Source organism: Rhinolophus sinicus, chromosome 2 (genome assembly GCF_057876585.1).
Source record: "Rhinolophus sinicus isolate RSI-liver-muscle chromosome 2, RSI-T2T, whole genome shotgun sequence".
In the NCBI taxonomy this organism is placed as follows: Eukaryota; Metazoa; Chordata; class Mammalia; order Chiroptera; family Rhinolophidae; genus Rhinolophus; species Rhinolophus sinicus.
This window is the reverse complement of record NC_142502.1, coordinates 96,645,425-96,661,284: the sequence shown is the minus strand read 5'-3', so window position 1 is coordinate 96,661,284 and position 15,860 is coordinate 96,645,425. Positions and strand designations below refer to the sequence as shown.

The following is a 15,860-nucleotide window of genomic DNA, read 5'->3' as shown; positions in this document are numbered from 1 at the left end:
GGGCTTTTAGGAAAAGTCCTGTCTAAAGGCTCTAGGCTCAACCTGGACATGCTGGGGGCACCGAAGGAGGATCCAGGGTCCACCCTTGGGCCAATGCATTAAAAGAGAGCAGTACCCACTGCCACCTCGCCTGGTGGCAAAAGGAAGAAGCAGTGAAGGGTTCCAGAGAAGGTGGATCTAGTGTAGCCGTCCCCACCAACACCCTCCCCCGGCCATTGCCAACTGCAGAGAGTCAGGATTTTTGTCTCATCAGGGCAGTTTTCCTTACGAATCCCTTTTGTGCATCTAGGACTCCAGTGTCCTATCACTTTCCTTTGATGAGCATCCATCCCTGGGTGAGGGCTTCTTAGAGGAGAAAAAGACACGGTCAGAGGCTTGTCACAAAAACCACAACCACCTCACACTTCTCAGCAGGAAGCCCCTAGTAGGCCTTCCCTACTCACCCCCAGAACCATGCCAGAGAAGATGCCCTAAGAACTTGACATCATCCAATAAGCCAGAATTTAAAAATAATTATATTAATAATAAATATGTTAAATTACATTTGAAACAATAAATAGAAAAATAAACTGATAAATAAAATCAACAGGTACAAAATGTTTCCAAATTTCAACCAAAAACAATACACAGACAACAGACAAGACAAATGGACGTGACAGGAGGGTGCTAAATGCAATCATGGGAACTGTTCACAGTTTACGTCATGGCTCCCTCCTCGCTCGGTCACCCTCTCCTCTCCCCAGCTTGGAGACCAGGCAACTCAGTGGCTGATATCTTTGGGGACTCCGGCCAGCACAGGGAAGCATCTGGTCCCTCCTCAATGCCCTTCTGCAAAGCACCCCCGAACCCCGGGGTGTGCGGGTTCAGAGGAAGGGTGTGAGAGGCGGAGGCTGGACCGGGGCAGGCGGAGGAAGTCCCTACAGAGGCAGGTCGGTGCTGTTGTGCCGGGTTTTCCGGGCGGTGCCATCGTCTCGGGGCAGAGCCCTCTGCAGGTTGGACATGGCCACGGTCTTTTTGAGGTCAATCACGGCGTAGGAGTCTGAGCTGCGGGCAGGGTGGGTGGTGGGCACAGGGGCTTGCGGGACTGCAGGGCTCTGGGGTCCCTTGGGGCGGTCTCCACCCCAGCCCTTCAGCTCCACCTGGATGTAGTTGAGCTGCCTCGGGGGCTCAGGGCCTGGCCGGCGGAAATCAAAGTTGAAGACCCTCGGGGAACCTCGGCGGCGGGTCAGGGGCACAGGGAAGCTGCCGTGGCTGCGAAGGGCAGCCCGGGTGCTGGTGGACTTCTGCAGTGGGGTTTCGTCCTCCTCGCCATCAGGGAAGCCATTGGAAGAGGGAGTGAGCCCGTCCCTTGAGTCCCCGTCATCCCCGGCCTCCTCCCCCAACCGCTGGGCATGGCCCTCCCACACGGGGGGCAGGGAGGGCAGGTTCTCATAGTGCAGCAGGGCGGCCCGGCGGTGGGCAAGGCCATTCCAGCCCGGCTCCTCGGGGCTCAGTCTCCAGCCAGCTCCCGGCCACAGCCCCCCGCTGACATTCTCATAGGTACACTTGGGCTGCGCGGGGCACTCTGAGGGGCCCTCATTGTTGTTGTGGTGAGGGGGGTCACGGAGGCTGGGGCAGAGGCCCTGGCACTTCATCGTGTGCCGCCGCACAGGGGTTGGGCCCAACACAAACTTCACCTGGCCCGGCTGCAAGAACACCTGCGGGTCCCGGGGGCCAGGGCCCCGGGCCTGTGAGGGGAAGGGCGCCCGGCCCTCGGGCAGCGGCTGTAGGCAGTGCCGGCTCCTGCGTGGATCGTCCTCACTGGCTGGCGTGTTGACATAAGTGTGGGACTGGGGGGAGGGTCCAAGTGCAGCAGCAGGGCCCAGGGGCAGGGAGAAGGAGAGAACAGAGGGGACAGGATGAGAGACCAGCAGCCCAGCGGGGAAGAGCTGGGCTTTCCTCCAGTCCTTACCCTCCAACTTCCAGGGACGCTGTCTCCCTTTGTGGGGAGAGCAACGGGGCCCTATCAGTTTTCTTCCGCCCATGAGCCTCACTGGGAGGACGTACCCTATTTCCTGATCCCCGATTCCCACCCACACACAGGGAGGGGTGGGGCAGCTGCTTGCTCACCTGCTCATCAGGGGCAATGAGGGCATGGGTGGACTCCTCCCCAAGCGAGGGGTGTCGCAGGCTGCTCGTTGAGGGGCGTCGGGGTGCTGAGAATCGGGGGCCCTCTCCTGGGCAGCCAGGGAAACCATTGGTGAAGCTGGAGACGGTACAGCCTAGTGCTGGGCACAGAGGAGACCAGTGCTGGGACTCCTCCAATCGGAGGGGAGATGCTCCCAGGGCCCACAAAGGGGTTCGCCCCACTGAACTGGCAGTTCCTTATTATCTTTCACCTCTCTGTTCTTCAAACCCTACCCTTTCCCTCGAAGCTCAGCCTGAACCCCACTACACTTCCCCCATCGCCACCTCATCTGAAACACTTAAAGCACACCTTTCGTCACTGGACCGACCCTTCACCTCCTTCTAGCTCTGCCGGTGAGCTCCAGGGAACCTCCCTGAAATCAGGGACTGTATTTCCATGTCGTCTGCCCGGCCACAAGCCAGCCCATGGAGTACAGAACACAGAGCAGGTGCTCAGGGTGGACCCAGTGAATGAACAAGTGGAAACTGTTGAGGACCTCTCCACTAGTCTAGTCATGGGCACCAGTTATGGGCAGAGATGCCTGCACCAGCCGTCAGGAAAGGCATACGGGTATGATCCAGTGGACGGAAGAAAGGAAGAAAAACGGCTCCAGAGTGCCATTTCCATGGAAACCCAATGTCTTTCTGTCTGCTCCCTGACCATTAGTGGATACAAGTTCCAGGACTCCCCCACTTCAGCTGGAGTCACCTGATTGGCCCATGCCAGATCTTACCCACCCCTGAGAGTGGTTCTGATAATGGACACCGGTCCTGGAATGCTGGCTCACCCAGCCAGCCCCCCACCTGCCTGCCTGACTCATGCTTCCAAGATTGGTGCTTCCTGGGCCGCGTGTGTGTGCGTGTGTGTGTGTGTATGTGTGTGTGTGCGCTGCGGTGCCGAGGACAGGGGTCTCCTCACCATTGGGAGGCTGGGGGGCCCGCGAGAGGTCGAGCTCCACCGGATGGCTGTTGCGGGTAATGATGACTGGCTCCTCCATCACGTTGATGCTGTTGCACTGCATCAGATCCTGAAGGAGGTTGAAGATTTCCTCAGCCCGAGAGCACTTGAATGCAAATATCCCTAAGCAGGAGAGGAAGAAATGAGGCTCCTGATCCTGTGCCCAAAGGGAAGGAGCAGAGAAGCTGAACCCAGGCACAAAGCTCAGGAAATGTTGCTGAGCGCCAGTTCCAGGCCGGCGGGGAGGGGCAGGGGGAGGTGGGGGCGAGGCGCGGGAGAGCCCCCTTCATCCTGAGTACTCTCCCCAGCGTACTCTAAACTGCAAGAGCTAAGGGAGGCACTGGGCCCGAGCCCCTGCCCTCCCACCGTCTATTACCATCTGGAAATCCACTACTTTAGCTATGTTCCTCTGAGGTTCAATCATTTTCATAAGGATGTCATATATACAGGGGTGAGGGGAAGAGAATACAAATTAAAGTGAAAAGGGTAGTATTAGATTAGTAACCACTCCTTTTCACATGCTGCTCTCATCTCCCTCTGCCTACCACCCTCTGCTCCCCAGAAAAAAGAGCTCTACCCAGAATACCAGGTCTATGCCCAACAGCCCTGAAGCTCTTTGAGGGCAGAGCTTGTTCACTGGGTACTTATCCCAGAACCTGGCCAGAGAGCACATGCCTACTGTGTACAGGCCTCCGACCTCATGGAGCTTAAACTCCGGCAGAGAGGATGGAAAGATGGGCGATCAGCTAAAGGACAACTGTGGCTAAGTGATCACGTGGCCCCTCAGTACAGCCGCCCTTACAGCTCCTTAAACGCTAACACAGCAGCGCACAGTCCTGGGGACAGCAGGACTGGGGCTGAGTACCTGTGACCCTGGGGGTATGAAGATGCCCTCAGATGTTGTGCCAGTCTGGGGTTCTGCACCCTGCCCTGTAACAGCGGGGCCCGGGGCACAAGACAGGCTACTTGGGGTGTGCGTGTGCATAGATCCACACCAAAAATAAGACAAAGCTAGGCTGGGGTATGGGACAGGAACGATAGAGGCAGAGAAAAAAACCCTAGCAAACTATGTTGAGGGCTAAAAAATGCTGGGAAAACTTGGAGTTTTAGGAAAACCCTGTGTTGGCGCCCAGGGCAGCCCCTCCAGGATCCCACGTGTGGATTAAATAGCACCAAGGAAGCCCCTTCCTCCCTTTTCTCTGCTCATTGAGCACGAGCTCCCTCTTTCGCCTGAGCCCTGAGGGTCAGGTGCTGGGGTGGAGGCCCCCCGAGCCAACACAACCTGCCACTCCCTGGTGTGTTGGCAGCCTCATCGGAGGCCCTTGTTCATTTCACCTGTGTATCGTCACGACCCCAGCTCCATTTAACACAATCCCATGCAGGCTTCCTCCAGGGCTTAGGTCTGGGTCCCCAACGGTAAGCCCAGACCACACCACTCCTTCAACGAGCACTGGCTGGCTCTAGCCTCGACCTCATGGAACAACCCCTACTACTCCTTGACCTCTGACTTGCAGGAAGAAAGGGGAAGAAGGGAGAATACATCACACTCCATTGCTCACAGGTGACGAGGGACAAAGATTAACCTCTTGCGGGTTACTCTGTCCACTGGGACCCAAGAGTCCTGCCCCTCCAAATCTATCGTTCCCAAGGCGCTCAGCCCCAAGGATGCCAGAGCTTCCTGCCTGACCTTTCGCTATTCACAGGGTCCAGGGTATAGGACCTGTGGGCTCAGAAGAAAGTTTGTTCCTACTTAGGGGGCAATAGGGACCCTTAAAATTGTAGTAAAGAAGGATGAAGAATCACTTGCTTTTCCCAAGCAGGCTCTGGCCCAGGAGCACAGACACCTCCCCATTGGTCGTTCCCACAAAGGAACCCAGGGCAGGATGCAATGACCGATGCAAAAGGGCACTGGCCTGGGAGCCCACTTAGTTCTGCATGAACATGCTGTGTGCTCCTGACCATGACCCTTCCCTTCGTTGGCCAACACATGCCAAGTCAGCAGACTTGCCCCCAGTCTCGAGCTACGACTTCCAGCGCAAGTACCTGGCCCAGGTGCAAAAGCTCCTATCCCAGGGTGGGGCAGGGACTGGTACTCACCCTGGCCTGTCTGACACCGGCGGCCACTCTCAAAGGAAAAGAGGTTGGAATCGTAGCCATAGCGCCGCAGGCAAAGGTAAGGCCAGCGGACAGCCTCACGCCGATGCAGGTGAAGCACCAGCTCGCTCTGAGTCAGCTCCATCACCCCAGAGCCCAGCTCCACCCCCTCGTCATCCACATTTGTCACCTGGGGGGTCGGGGGACAGAGGATCAAGGAGTGAGTCCAACAAGTGTGCATAGGTGCACTGGGAGGCAGGCTGATGAGGCAGGGCTACAGGTGGGGGGCTGAGGGGCTCCCCTGACTCACCACAGACTACAGACCACGATTACTCAGGGCCCCTGATCCACGACAGTTCTCTAGGCCTCAGTTTTGTCATGTGGACAGTGAGGAGAGCGACAGATGGTTAGCTGACCTCCAAGGTCAGACGGTTGGATGACCAAGGTTAGATGACCTCAGATAGTCCATGGCTTAGTAGCCGAGGATCAGATGTTAATGGGAGAAGGTGCTCAATTTGGAGTTCAAAATCTTAAGACCCTGGGACAGTCAAACCCAAGGCAGAAGACATACAGAGGTTGCCAAAAACATGTATGCACATTTTAAGAAAGGAAAAAACTATTAAAATTGTAATACTCGATATATACCAATAACAAGATGAGTACAAGTCACGTTTGACGTCTGCAATTACAAGAGGTGCTCAAAGTGGTTCCCATCAGCGTCCAGACACTTCTGATTACGGCGAACTACTGCTTGAGCTACGTTGACCAGTGTCCACTTGTGTATACTTTTTTGGCACCCCCGTACATACCGCCTCCCGTTATAGGACCTTGCTGAAGGCTCCCTCTTGTGGTGAGCGGGAGAAACGCGTGTCGCAATAGGCAGGGAGTCAGGAGGGGTCGGTCTCCCCCTACAGGGAGGGAGAAGGGGCCAGGGTGCACAGGTGCCCTGGGCATGGCCTTAGCTTCCCAAGGCAAACAGCAAACACCTTACCATGTGTTAAGCACTGTTTTAAATACTTTATATATTAACTCACAAATACAGACTTGCTGTTTTCTCCAAAAAAGTTGTATGTAAAGGTATTACAATATGCTAACAGAAGTGAATGTTCTAAAAATCACGATGTTTGCTACTGTATTACAGTATTTCCTCATTCTTGGTAGCACCAAGAGCCGCATAAACGTCAGTGGCCTGGGCTCCTTTTCCTCAGGCCACCTCAGAGGCTCTGATCTCGAGAAGGTTTGATGAGCCCACAGCCTCAGCCTGTCATTTCACCTTCCCTAGGGAGGCTGAGGCAGCTCGACAGCGTGGGCCGGAGCCCAGGAGGCCATGGCGGGGGGGGAACTCAGGAGAGGAGGGGGCTGTGGGTACCTTGAACTTGGTGGGGTGGTTGTCTGGGATGCCGTCTCTGTTCAGGCAGCTGCAGCAGCTCCCCATGGTGTCAGAGCAGCCTGATTACCCTAGTGAGAAACATAAGGGATAAGAAAGTCACCGATCAGCTCCAAAAAGTCCTGCTCAGGGGGACTCTGGCATAACTCCCTTGTTGCGATCACCTACTCTGCCCAAAGGACTATATGACATAGCCCCTCCCTCAAGGAATTCCCAGTCTCAACCCAGCGCCAGACACACATTAGATAAACATTAACTCAAGTTAGCATGTGTTAAGGATTAATACTGACAGGGACAGAAAGAGCTTCTCAGAGGTATCATCTGATCTGGACCTGGAGAAGTACGTAAGATTTTGGCCTATGTAATGATAGAAGGGAAGCCTGGGCAGCGGAAAAAGCATGGATAAAAGTAGGGACCCAGAAGAAGGGATTTGCATCAGGAGTTGGGTGCCGAACCTAGGACCTCATCCAGATTCAGCAAAATAACTTGAGAATCACTCTTTTCCTTTCTTACCACAATCCCGACATCCATCTCAACTTTTTCTTTTTGATGTTCTCTCCAAATGAGGTGCGATATTACGGTCAAGAGATACACTCAGGAGATTGGACATTTACAATAGAGAACAATTTTTATAACCTTGGTTAGGTTTGCCTTTGTACAAAGGGGAGGTTTGCCTTTGTACAAAGGGGAGACAGAGGCCTTACTATCCGGCTTTTCCCTCCAAGATTATGGCAACTGGATTTACGTCACAACAGTCAGACCTGCGCCTAGGATGGAGAGGATACCACCAAGCTTAAGTGACCTAAGGGAGCAAATAAATGCATGGACTGATCCCAACCAGAAGTTAAGGGGTTGCAACTTGCTGCAAGAAATGAAAGAAACGAGCCTATAAGATTAGATATCCTTCTAGAACTCTCGCTGAATGTAAAGCTTTGAACAAGCCTGACCTGCACTTTCCATTCCTCCCAACTTGGGAAACTCCAGGAAAGTGGCTCCTATACACAGCTCTCACCTTACCCAGGCCATTGGGGAGCTGACCATGGGAGGGGCATGGGGAAGGACCCCCACTTTATTCCCCCCGTTCTTGGTGGGGCATCATGCCAAGCAGTCTGTAGAGAAGTCACCTGGATCCCTCTGGGACACACTTGGGGTTCACCTAGCATAGGAGACAGAGACCTCAGGTTAGTGGAACCTTCCATCCTCATCCCCGTTAATGAAACTGACTTACTGTCAGTCCATCCCACCTGGCTATCTGTTCCAGGTCTAAAGGAACAGAAACACCAATGAATAAAGCAAGATCAGGGGCAAAGGGACCACAAATGCCGAGCTCCAGAGGCCCTGAGAAGGAGACGCCCCTCGCATCAATAAGTTTGAAATCTGAGGCAGCCCAAGACCTTTTAATGGCCTCTAGACTCCCATCGGAATCCTGTTACTACAACCAACACCAACACTACCACCTTACCTTTGCAGAGAACTCTACAAAGAGCTGGAAAGAGCACTGGCTTAAGATTCAGGAAACCAAAATTCTAGTCTTGTTTTATTGCTACTAAATTTCTGGGAGTCAATACCTCAACACCACTCTAACTCCCACGCCAAGGCCTTAGTTTTTAAGGGAAATATTTGTAAACTGTGGAGCTCCAGCTTAAATAACCTCTAGAGATAAGTATATAGGACAAACATCATGAAAACACTCATTTTCCTCTTCCAGGACAATCTCCTTCAATATCACATTTGGAAGCTTGACAGATTTTCTGTTCTCCAAGCTCTGGAAGGCCTACAATTTTAACATAAATGCTAACAATAAGCCAAAAATTCAGGGATCTGAGCCTCAGGTAGACAAGCTGACAAGCCAGGACCCTGAAGTCCCTCGAAATGCCACCCTCCTCTCTGGAAAAATATCACTTCCAAGGGCCCCTTGTGCTCTGCATGGTTGGAAAACTTCCTAGGTGAAGTTTTAAGATGATTATCAGGGCATATGACAGCCCAACGAGGGGGATTATGTTGGGTGGAACTGGAGCAGGGGGCTCTGGTTTGGGATAGGTGTGGATTAGGGGCGGAGTTAGAGGGGGTTATGCAGACTCAAAACATGAGGGCTGGGGAAACGTGGGCGGTTTTCTGGATTTGAACATGGTGCAGGGAGAACCTGGGGGGAGAGTCTGATGGATCAGAGGAATTTCAGCGCGGTGGAAGCATTTGGGGGCATCCAGGAGAGAATGGTGGCTCTGTGGGCGTATCAGGGGAATTCGCAGGAGGGGGTCCTGAGGGCACCAGGACGTGCGAAGGTGTGTCGGGAGAGTGGGGGTGGGGTGGTTCTGGGGAGTGAGAGGCAGATTTAGGTCGCAAGGTTGTCAGGGAGATTCTTAGACACCGGGAAGGGGGAGGTCGGGGCCGCGCGTCGTCCTTCGATCCCCGCCCCCAATCCCGGGGTTCCACCACCCGCCCACCCGGGATTTCCTCGGGTGGGAGCAGAGACTGCGGCGCGGTGCGGCCTCGGTGGAGCCGCCTCGTCCCCGCCCCGCCGCGCCCCGACTCACATCGCCCCGCGGCCCGGGCGGCGCCGGGCCCCGCTCCCGGGTCCCGCTGCAGCAGCCGCCGCCCGCCCGGAGCTAAGGCCTCCCCGTCCCGCCCCGCAGCCGCGGGGTCGGAGGTCACCGGCAGCACCAACGAGACGCTGCGGGCGGGCGGACCCGCTCGGGGGCTACCGGCGCGCGGCCTAGAAGGTCCCTTTGGAGGACTTTGCAGTTGGGAGCAGGGAGCATGCGCACACGCCAGAGGGCGCTCCTGGCCAGAGGCTGAGAGCTCCTGGCGGGGGGCGGAGTGGAGACTGGGGCGGGGGCGGGGGCGGGGCTAAGGGGACCAGAGGTGGGACCAGAGGTTTCCTCTCCTGGGAGCAGAAGGGGGAGGAGGCGGAGGGAGAAACACAAAAGATGTGGGGAGGGGTCTGAAAGGACGGAAAGGAGAAGGGCAGTACGAGCGACCTCGGAAAGGGACTGAGGAAAGGGGAAGGGGCGGGGGAACCACTGGAGACACGGCGGAGGGAACTCAGTGGGGTGGGGACACAGAGAGGGGCGGTACTAGGAGGCCGGGGCCGGGCGGGTGGAGGTGGTGGTGGTGGGGAACATGCAGGTCGGAAAGGCGTCCTGCTCAGGGATTGGCAGAGGAGCCGGCATAAACAAGGCTTCCTGGTGTTTGCTCCGCGCGCGCGCAGGGCCGTGATCCAGGCACTGAACCCATGGCAGTGGGGTGTGGCAGGGCGGTGGAGCCTGCTCGCTTTCCACCGCGGGATCCCACAAACGCTTTCCTCAGTCTGCAGCCCAGGCCCCTCCCGGAGCCGTCCTGCTTTACCAACCGCGGAGGGGCGGGAGCGGGTCGCGGGGGGCGGGGGAGAGCCTGGGCCGCGCTCTCCTGGAGGGCAGAGGCGGGCGCTGAACCTCGGGGTGGGGACTGAGTGAGGGGCCCGACGGCGGGGTCCGTCCGGAACGTCCGGGACACCGGCGCGCGGCGAGGGTGAGACCCCAGCAGAATCCCGTCCCCTCCCCTAACTTCCCAGCAGCCAGACTGGGAACCCCAGGAGACTCGGGGACACACCACGCCCAGCCTCGGAGGTGGGCCCTGTGAAGTACATGAAAAAACTTTGGGGAGCTATCGAAAAGGCATTTGGCGGGACCGGACACTTCTTCCCTTCTCCCTCTCACTGTCCGGGGAAACTTTCCCATCACCTTTACTTCGTGGCTCAGGCTCTGCCTTTCAGGGGTGGATTGGGAAGGTCGAACACCGTGAATCTGGTTGCACCAGAGCGGGGGCGGGAAAAGGGGTTCAACCTTGTCCCTTGTCTAAGACGGGAAGAGGGAGGGGAATTCTGGAAGTAATCCAGCACGTTAGTAAGGTGGAGTCCAGTGCTTAGCGAAGATGGAGTTAGGTCGCTCTTGGGGAGGATGCAGTGTGAGGGTGAGGGCTGATTTCTGAGCCTTGTTTCTGTGTGGGACAATTTCATGCAAACTAGAACTGATCTGGAAGAGAGGGTGCAAATCCCCTTCTGAGGCCCCAGATGCGCCCCCTCCTTTTGTGTGGCCTCTTCCCCCAAGTATCTCTTGCTGCCTGGAGCAGGCGTCAGTGCTGTTAGGGGAAGTGGCCACTCCTGGCCCTGAGTGTGAATTGTCCATCCTGGCTGCCTTCCACAGGAAACCTGACCTGACGGACAGAACGGGAAGGAAGCAGGTGGGTGTGGAGCCAGGAAGCAGGGAAGGGTGGCACAGGACATCTAAAGGGGGGCTGTGGGCTGGAAAGCAATATAATGTATAGTCCAAACCCTGTTCCCACCCCCAAAGCTGGGTCTTAGAGGCCAGGGATTTGGTGATGGCCCGCCTGTTCCCAGCTGCCAGTCAGAATCCATCCCAGCTCTCAAAAGGGGCCTCCTAAAGCTTCCCTTAGCCTTCTAATGTGACTTTGGGCAAGGTAATTAACCTCAGTTTGTTTCAACCATAAAATGGGAAAATAGAAACTACCTGACAGGATTGTTATGAGGATGGATTATATTATGTAAAATGCTAGAATAGCCCCTGGCACAGAGTAAACATAAAAAAGCTTGCCCTGGTTATTTTTCTTCCTAGGCTGCTGTGTATATCTGCCCAGAGCTCTAGCGCCATTCTGCCTAGTTTCATCCCTGTGTTACCCACTAGGCTGTGAGCTCCTCAGGCCCATTGCTTTTCTACTTCCATAGTCACCCCCCACCCCCAAGATGCTGTGGTGCTCTCAGGGTGTGCCCAGAGGAGGGCTGAAGGGATGCACTTAGAACTGTGCAATGAAATTGCTGCTATAGATAGAAGCTAGAAGCACAAGATTTTCCTCTGTTCTCGAGTTGCCTATAGACTAGATGAGCTGAGAGAGACACAGAAATATTAGGTGCTAACTCTGAGGCGCTGAATATACTTATTACTTCTGGAGCTCAGGGAAAGGAGAGCAGTTATGGACTGGAGAGGCTAGGAAGGGCTTCCTGGTGAAGTGGTCCTTTCATCTGGCTCAATCCTACAGCTGGAAAAGTGGGGCCCTATGTAGGGAATGGGGAGTAAGCAGGCTCACTGGGGTGCTAAGTGTACAATGAGAATGGGGGGATTAAGGCTAGGGAGATGGGGAAGAACGGAGTAGCCTGCCTAAAGGCTCACCAGAGAGGGAAAATGCCCTCTCCCCTCACTGTGGGACTCTTTCCTCCATCCCAATCTTAGGAGACCCCAGCGTTTGAGTTTCAAAAACTCTGGAGCTGAAAGGCTGGCCTCAACATCTGGCTCTGCCACTTTTTATAGCTTTGTGACCATGGGCATACCATTTATGCTCACTGAGCCTCAGTTTGACCATCTGTGAAATGGAGACAAAAATACCACCTAACTTGCCTGGTTGTTGGGAGGGTTGAATGAGAGAATGCCTGTAGAGCATTTAGCACTGCCTCATAGCCCATTCATTGTAAGGGCCCAATAAATGGGAGGTGTTCTTGTGATTTTTCCGGGCAGACTTTGCCACCAATGTCGGTGACGAACTCTGGCTGGCCCCACCAAGGGGAGAGCCTCACCGCTCAGGAGCCAGGTCCACCAGAGAACTTAGACAGTGACCCAGGCCACCTGCCAGAGGAAGATCCCGAGGAAACCCCTGCTCAGGTAGTAGGAGTCCTGCTGTTCCCTGAGACCGACATGCCTCCATTCTTTAGACCTCCTCCCATTCACACCAACTGGGAGATAGTTAGCCTTTGTTCCCAGCCTCCGTGGCCCTTTTCTCTTTGCAGGAATCCCTGTCTCTACGTCCCTCTTAGGACATGGCGGTTCAACTTGAATGCAATGTACCCACATGAATACACACTACCTTTCTTAGGGGGCCTGTGTTGTCAAAGCAGACCTGAGGAGCTTTGGCCCTAAAAAGGGGGTGATTTCAAGTATAGGAAGGGAAGCTGTTTGGGGGTGTGAGGCCTCCCCTGCCTCCCTCAGTCAGATCACAAATGTCCTGGTGATCTTGCAGGAGTTGATTGTCGAAAGGGAGGGTGGTGCTTGGAAGTCGTTCCAGATTAGAGAAGAGCTGGCAAGAAGAAGGGGAGGGAAAAAGAGGAAGGAAGGAAAACCTAGTTCCACTCCTTGTCTGCTGTCTCCTCAGAATCCTGAAGTTCTGAGCTTGGGGCTCGCTGGCCTGGACACCAACCGATTCCCCACCTGGCCGGGGCTTCGGACTCTGCTGCAGCAGCTCCCTCCACAGGATATCGATGTGGGTCTCCCTCTCCCCAGCGTCCCTCTCTTTGGCCTCCTTCTCTTTACAGACTGTGGGAAGAACCTTGGTCCAGAAGTCAGGGAACATGGACTTAAGGCCTAGCTATGCCACTAATTGGGGGAAGTCATCCCCCCACCCCCTTCCTGAGTTTCCACATCTACATAAGGGGTACAATTATCTACATACTAGCTGTTCTGCCCACCACAATGCTTAGTTGAAGAGCAAATGAGAAAATGGACATGAACAACTTTTGAAACCAATAATGGAATGTACAAATGTAGGGAGTATGGTTAAGTATTTATTGAGGCCCTATGAGTGCCCAGGCTAAAGGCTTACAATTCAATTGGGAAGGCAAGGCAGAAGAATAGGGAATAAATAGGGAAAACACAATGGGAAGTGATATTGAACTATAGCTTATTGGGAGCAAGGACCTAAATATACGGTGAAAGAGCTAAGTGCTATAAGGCTATCTGAGCAGTAACCATTCCTGGGGGTGGGGGGCGTGAGACCCAGGTGGACCTACTGGAGCTCTTGTCCCTTTTCCCCTCTCCATCTCAATGCCCGTCTATGCTCTTATCACCTGTACCTCCCTGAGGGTTCTGCAACCTTCCTTTGACCAGCAGCTAAGCCTTCTCTCTCCAATCAAACTTCAATCTTGCCTGCTGGGTCTCCCCCAGTCACAGTGGAGGCCTGTTTCTGTAGGAGCGATACTGCCTGGCCCTTGGGGAGGAGGAGCTGGTTGAGCTGCGGCTCTTCTGTGCCCAGCGGAGGCGAGAGGCCCTGGGACAGGGGGCGGTGCGCCTGGTACCTCCCAGGCCAGAAGAATGTACCTGTGAGAAGGTATGTAGTACCCACCCCCCTGCAATATTCCCCTTCCTCCACTCTGCCCTCACTTTTGCAGGAGCTAGCTTCTGGGGCTCTGGTGGGAAAAAGGGGTTTGGGGGTTGACAATTTGGCAAGCTTTAGGATAAAGGAAACCAAGTTTGGGGGTTCTTAGTGGAGCCTGCAGTGGAGGTGGGCTTGCGCAGGGGTATGGAGGGAACAGTTAGGTTGGGGTTGGGAGGGAAGTCAGGAGAGAAGCTAGGAGGGTGGGTGGTATCCCCTCTGAGCAGCCAGCACACCTCCCCCCCACACCCCCCCTGCAGTGCAGGGAGCGGCTGAGGCCAGGGGAGTACGGAGTATTTGCAGCCCGGGCAGGAGAACGGCGTTGCTGGCACCCGGCTTGCTTTGCCTGCCAGGCCTGTGGCCAAGCCTTGATAAACCTCATCTACTTCTATCACAATGGGCATCTCTACTGCGGCCGTCATCATGCTGAGCTGCTGAGGCCGCGCTGCCCTGCTTGTGACCAGGTACAGCCCTGAGAGGAGGGGGTCTGCTCAGGGTCCCACGTGGCAGGATGTAAGGGTCCACCTCTCCCAGTATCTCAGAGTGGAGTAGGGAGAACTAGGAACCAACCTGGGACCTTTGTGTTCCCATTATGCTGACGAGCTCGGGGCATGTGGGACTCTGTGCCTTTGTGGCCTCCACCATAACAAGCAGAGTCCCCCAGATTTTCTGGGACTGAGAATTTCTCCGGAGCAGGGACTCTTGGACAGACTTTCACATCAGTATTCCGCTACCCAGTGCTGTGCCCCATCATGCGAGGAACTCCGTTAATGTCAGCATGAAGCAGCCAGAACCCTAGGTTGGGAGTCCAGGCGACCAGTCGCTAGCGGCTGTGCCACCTGCTAGCTGGGGAATCCTGGCTAAGCCAGTCAGCCCTGCCTGCGTCGGAGACTAGTTGAGTAGATCTAATGGTAATGTCCGTAGAGGTGCTTTAGCGTTAACTAGGTATAAGTGGTTGTTGGATGAATGAATGAGTGAATGAATGAATGAGGCGTTCCCCTCTCCCTCTCCCAGCTGATCTTCTCCCCGCGCTGTACCGAGGCTGAAGGACAACGCTGGCACGAGAACCACTTCTGCTGCCAGGACTGCGCTGGGCCCTTAGGCGGGGGACGTTATGCCCTGCCCGGGGGCGGCCCCTGCTGCCCTACCTGCTTTGAGAGTCGCTATTCGGATGCCGGCTCGAGCCCGGCCGGGACACTGGAAGGGAGAGTGTCCCTTGGTAAGGGAGGGAAAGGTGCAGATCAAGGGGGAAGGGGACAGCGGCTTGGGCTGAGCTGAGGAGGGGGTTCTCCCGGGCTGGGACCCTCGCCCCGGTCCCACGCCGTCCCGTCCCTCCAGCAGCGCCCCCGTCCCCCAACCGCATACCCCAGACCCGAGCCTCGGGGCCCGCAGCTCTCACCGCGCGTCCCTGGCCAGAGCGCTCCAAAGGCCTCCCGAACCCACCCCGCGTCGCGGTTGAGGCTGCGGCGGGACTCGTTCCTGGACTGGGGACGCGGCCGCCCTCTGGTGGGCGGAGGCGGGGAGAGGCGGGGAGCCCGGGGGAGAAGCGGCGGCCGCGGCGGCGCGCACGGCCTGGGGGCGGGTCGGGAGGCTGGGCCTGGCTTCAGGGTACCGCCCTGCGGGGGATCTGGGAGAGGGAGACTCAAGTCTCAGAGATGGGCGTGTCTGACCCGGCCCGGAGCAGGGGAGGCGGGGCTCGACAGAGTTGAAGGAGAGGATCGCGCCCCACTGCACGCCACCACCGTCTCCGGAGCAGCCCTTCTCGCCGCTGCCGCCAGCTCCAGTCGAGAAACCCAGAGCGGGGCGCATGGATCCATCCCGGAGCAGGACAGCCGAGCTGGGGACAAGGCTGAGGCACCCAAAAGGCGGGAGCAGAGCCCCCTGGAGACTCCCCTTGATCCGAAGGAGGACTCCCCGTGCCCCAGCTGCTCTTCTTCCTCTGACTCAGAACCCGAAGGATTTTTCTTAGGCCAGCGCCTTCCCCAGCCCTGCAAGAGCCCCGGAAGCCCCCAAGCTGGGGACATCGATACTTCCAAGAAACACTGCATCATTTGCTAGTGGCGCGGCCCGGAGAAGGGGGAGTCGGGGGAGGGGTGATCTGTAAGGCGGGACAGCGAGGCTCTC

The 15,860-nt window shown here is 56.0% G+C and overlaps 2 protein-coding genes across 11 annotated transcripts; one reads left to right on the top strand and one right to left on the bottom strand.

The window, feature by feature from the left end:
- Positions 1–497: 497 nt before the first annotated feature.
- On the bottom strand, positions 498–9,416 carry FRS3 (fibroblast growth factor receptor substrate 3). Of its 7 annotated transcripts, none has more exons than XM_074332911.2 (7): positions 9,140–9,414; positions 7,623–7,761; positions 6,588–6,676; positions 5,222–5,408; positions 3,086–3,247; positions 2,110–2,267; positions 498–1,829 (listed from the first exon to the last, which is right to left on the bottom strand). In XM_074332911.2, the coding sequence occupies exons 3-7, from the start codon at positions 6,651–6,653 to the stop codon at positions 918–920; spliced, it is 1,485 nt and encodes a 494-aa protein (XP_074189012.2). In that variant the 5' UTR covers positions 6,654–6,676; positions 7,623–7,761; positions 9,140–9,414; the 3' UTR covers positions 498–917. The 7 variants fall into 7 exon arrangements, with proteins under 7 accessions (XP_074189012.2, XP_074189011.2, XP_074189015.2 ...); XM_074332910.2 differs by having other exon boundaries at positions 7,618–7,761; positions 9,140–9,413; XM_074332914.2 differs by lacking the exon at positions 5,222–5,408 and having other exon boundaries at positions 3,086–3,194; positions 9,140–9,416.
- Positions 8,750–15,794, top strand: PRICKLE4 (prickle planar cell polarity protein 4). 4 transcript variants are annotated; one of them, XM_074332920.2, is made up of 8 exons: positions 8,750–8,887; positions 10,787–10,823; positions 12,110–12,253; positions 12,741–12,848; positions 13,554–13,691; positions 13,997–14,200; positions 14,751–14,955; positions 15,421–15,794. In XM_074332920.2, the coding sequence occupies exons 3-8, from the start codon at positions 12,122–12,124 to the stop codon at positions 15,792–15,794; spliced, it is 1,161 nt and encodes a 386-aa protein (XP_074189021.2). In that variant the 5' UTR covers positions 8,750–8,887; positions 10,787–10,823; positions 12,110–12,121. The 4 variants fall into 4 exon arrangements, with proteins under 4 accessions (XP_074189021.2, XP_074189022.2, XP_074189020.2 ...); XM_074332919.2 differs by lacking the exon at positions 8,750–8,887 and adding an exon at positions 9,714–10,112; XM_074332918.2 differs by lacking the exon at positions 8,750–8,887 and adding an exon at positions 9,714–10,210.
- Positions 15,795–15,860: the final 66 nt, after the last annotated feature.

What these genes read in the sequence shown, in the direction of transcription:
- FRS3 (XM_074332911.2), bottom strand. Translation starts at nt 6,653, where the DNA reads ATGGGGAGCTGCTGCAGCTGCCTGAACAGAGACGGCATCCCAGACAAC. An exon ending in GGCCCCCCAGCCTCCCAATG is followed by an intron (nt 2,268 to 3,085) that starts GTGAGGAGACCC and finishes CTCTGTGCCCAG; the next exon opens with CACTAGGCTGTACCGTCTCC. An exon ending in TCATTGCCCCTGATGAGCAG is followed by an intron (nt 1,830 to 2,109) that starts GTGAGCAAGCAG and finishes CCCTCCCCCCAG; the next exon opens with TCCCACACTTATGTCAACAC.
- PRICKLE4 (XM_074332920.2), top strand. Translation starts at nt 12,122, where the DNA reads ATGTCGGTGACGAACTCTGGCTGGCCCCACCAAGGGGAGAGCCTCACC. An exon ending in TCCCTCCACAGGATATCGAT is followed by an intron (nt 12,849 to 13,553) that starts GTGGGTCTCCCT and finishes CTGTTTCTGTAG; the next exon opens with GAGCGATACTGCCTGGCCCT. An exon ending in GCTGCCCTGCTTGTGACCAG is followed by an intron (nt 14,201 to 14,750) that starts GTACAGCCCTGA and finishes TCCCTCTCCCAG; the next exon opens with CTGATCTTCTCCCCGCGCTG.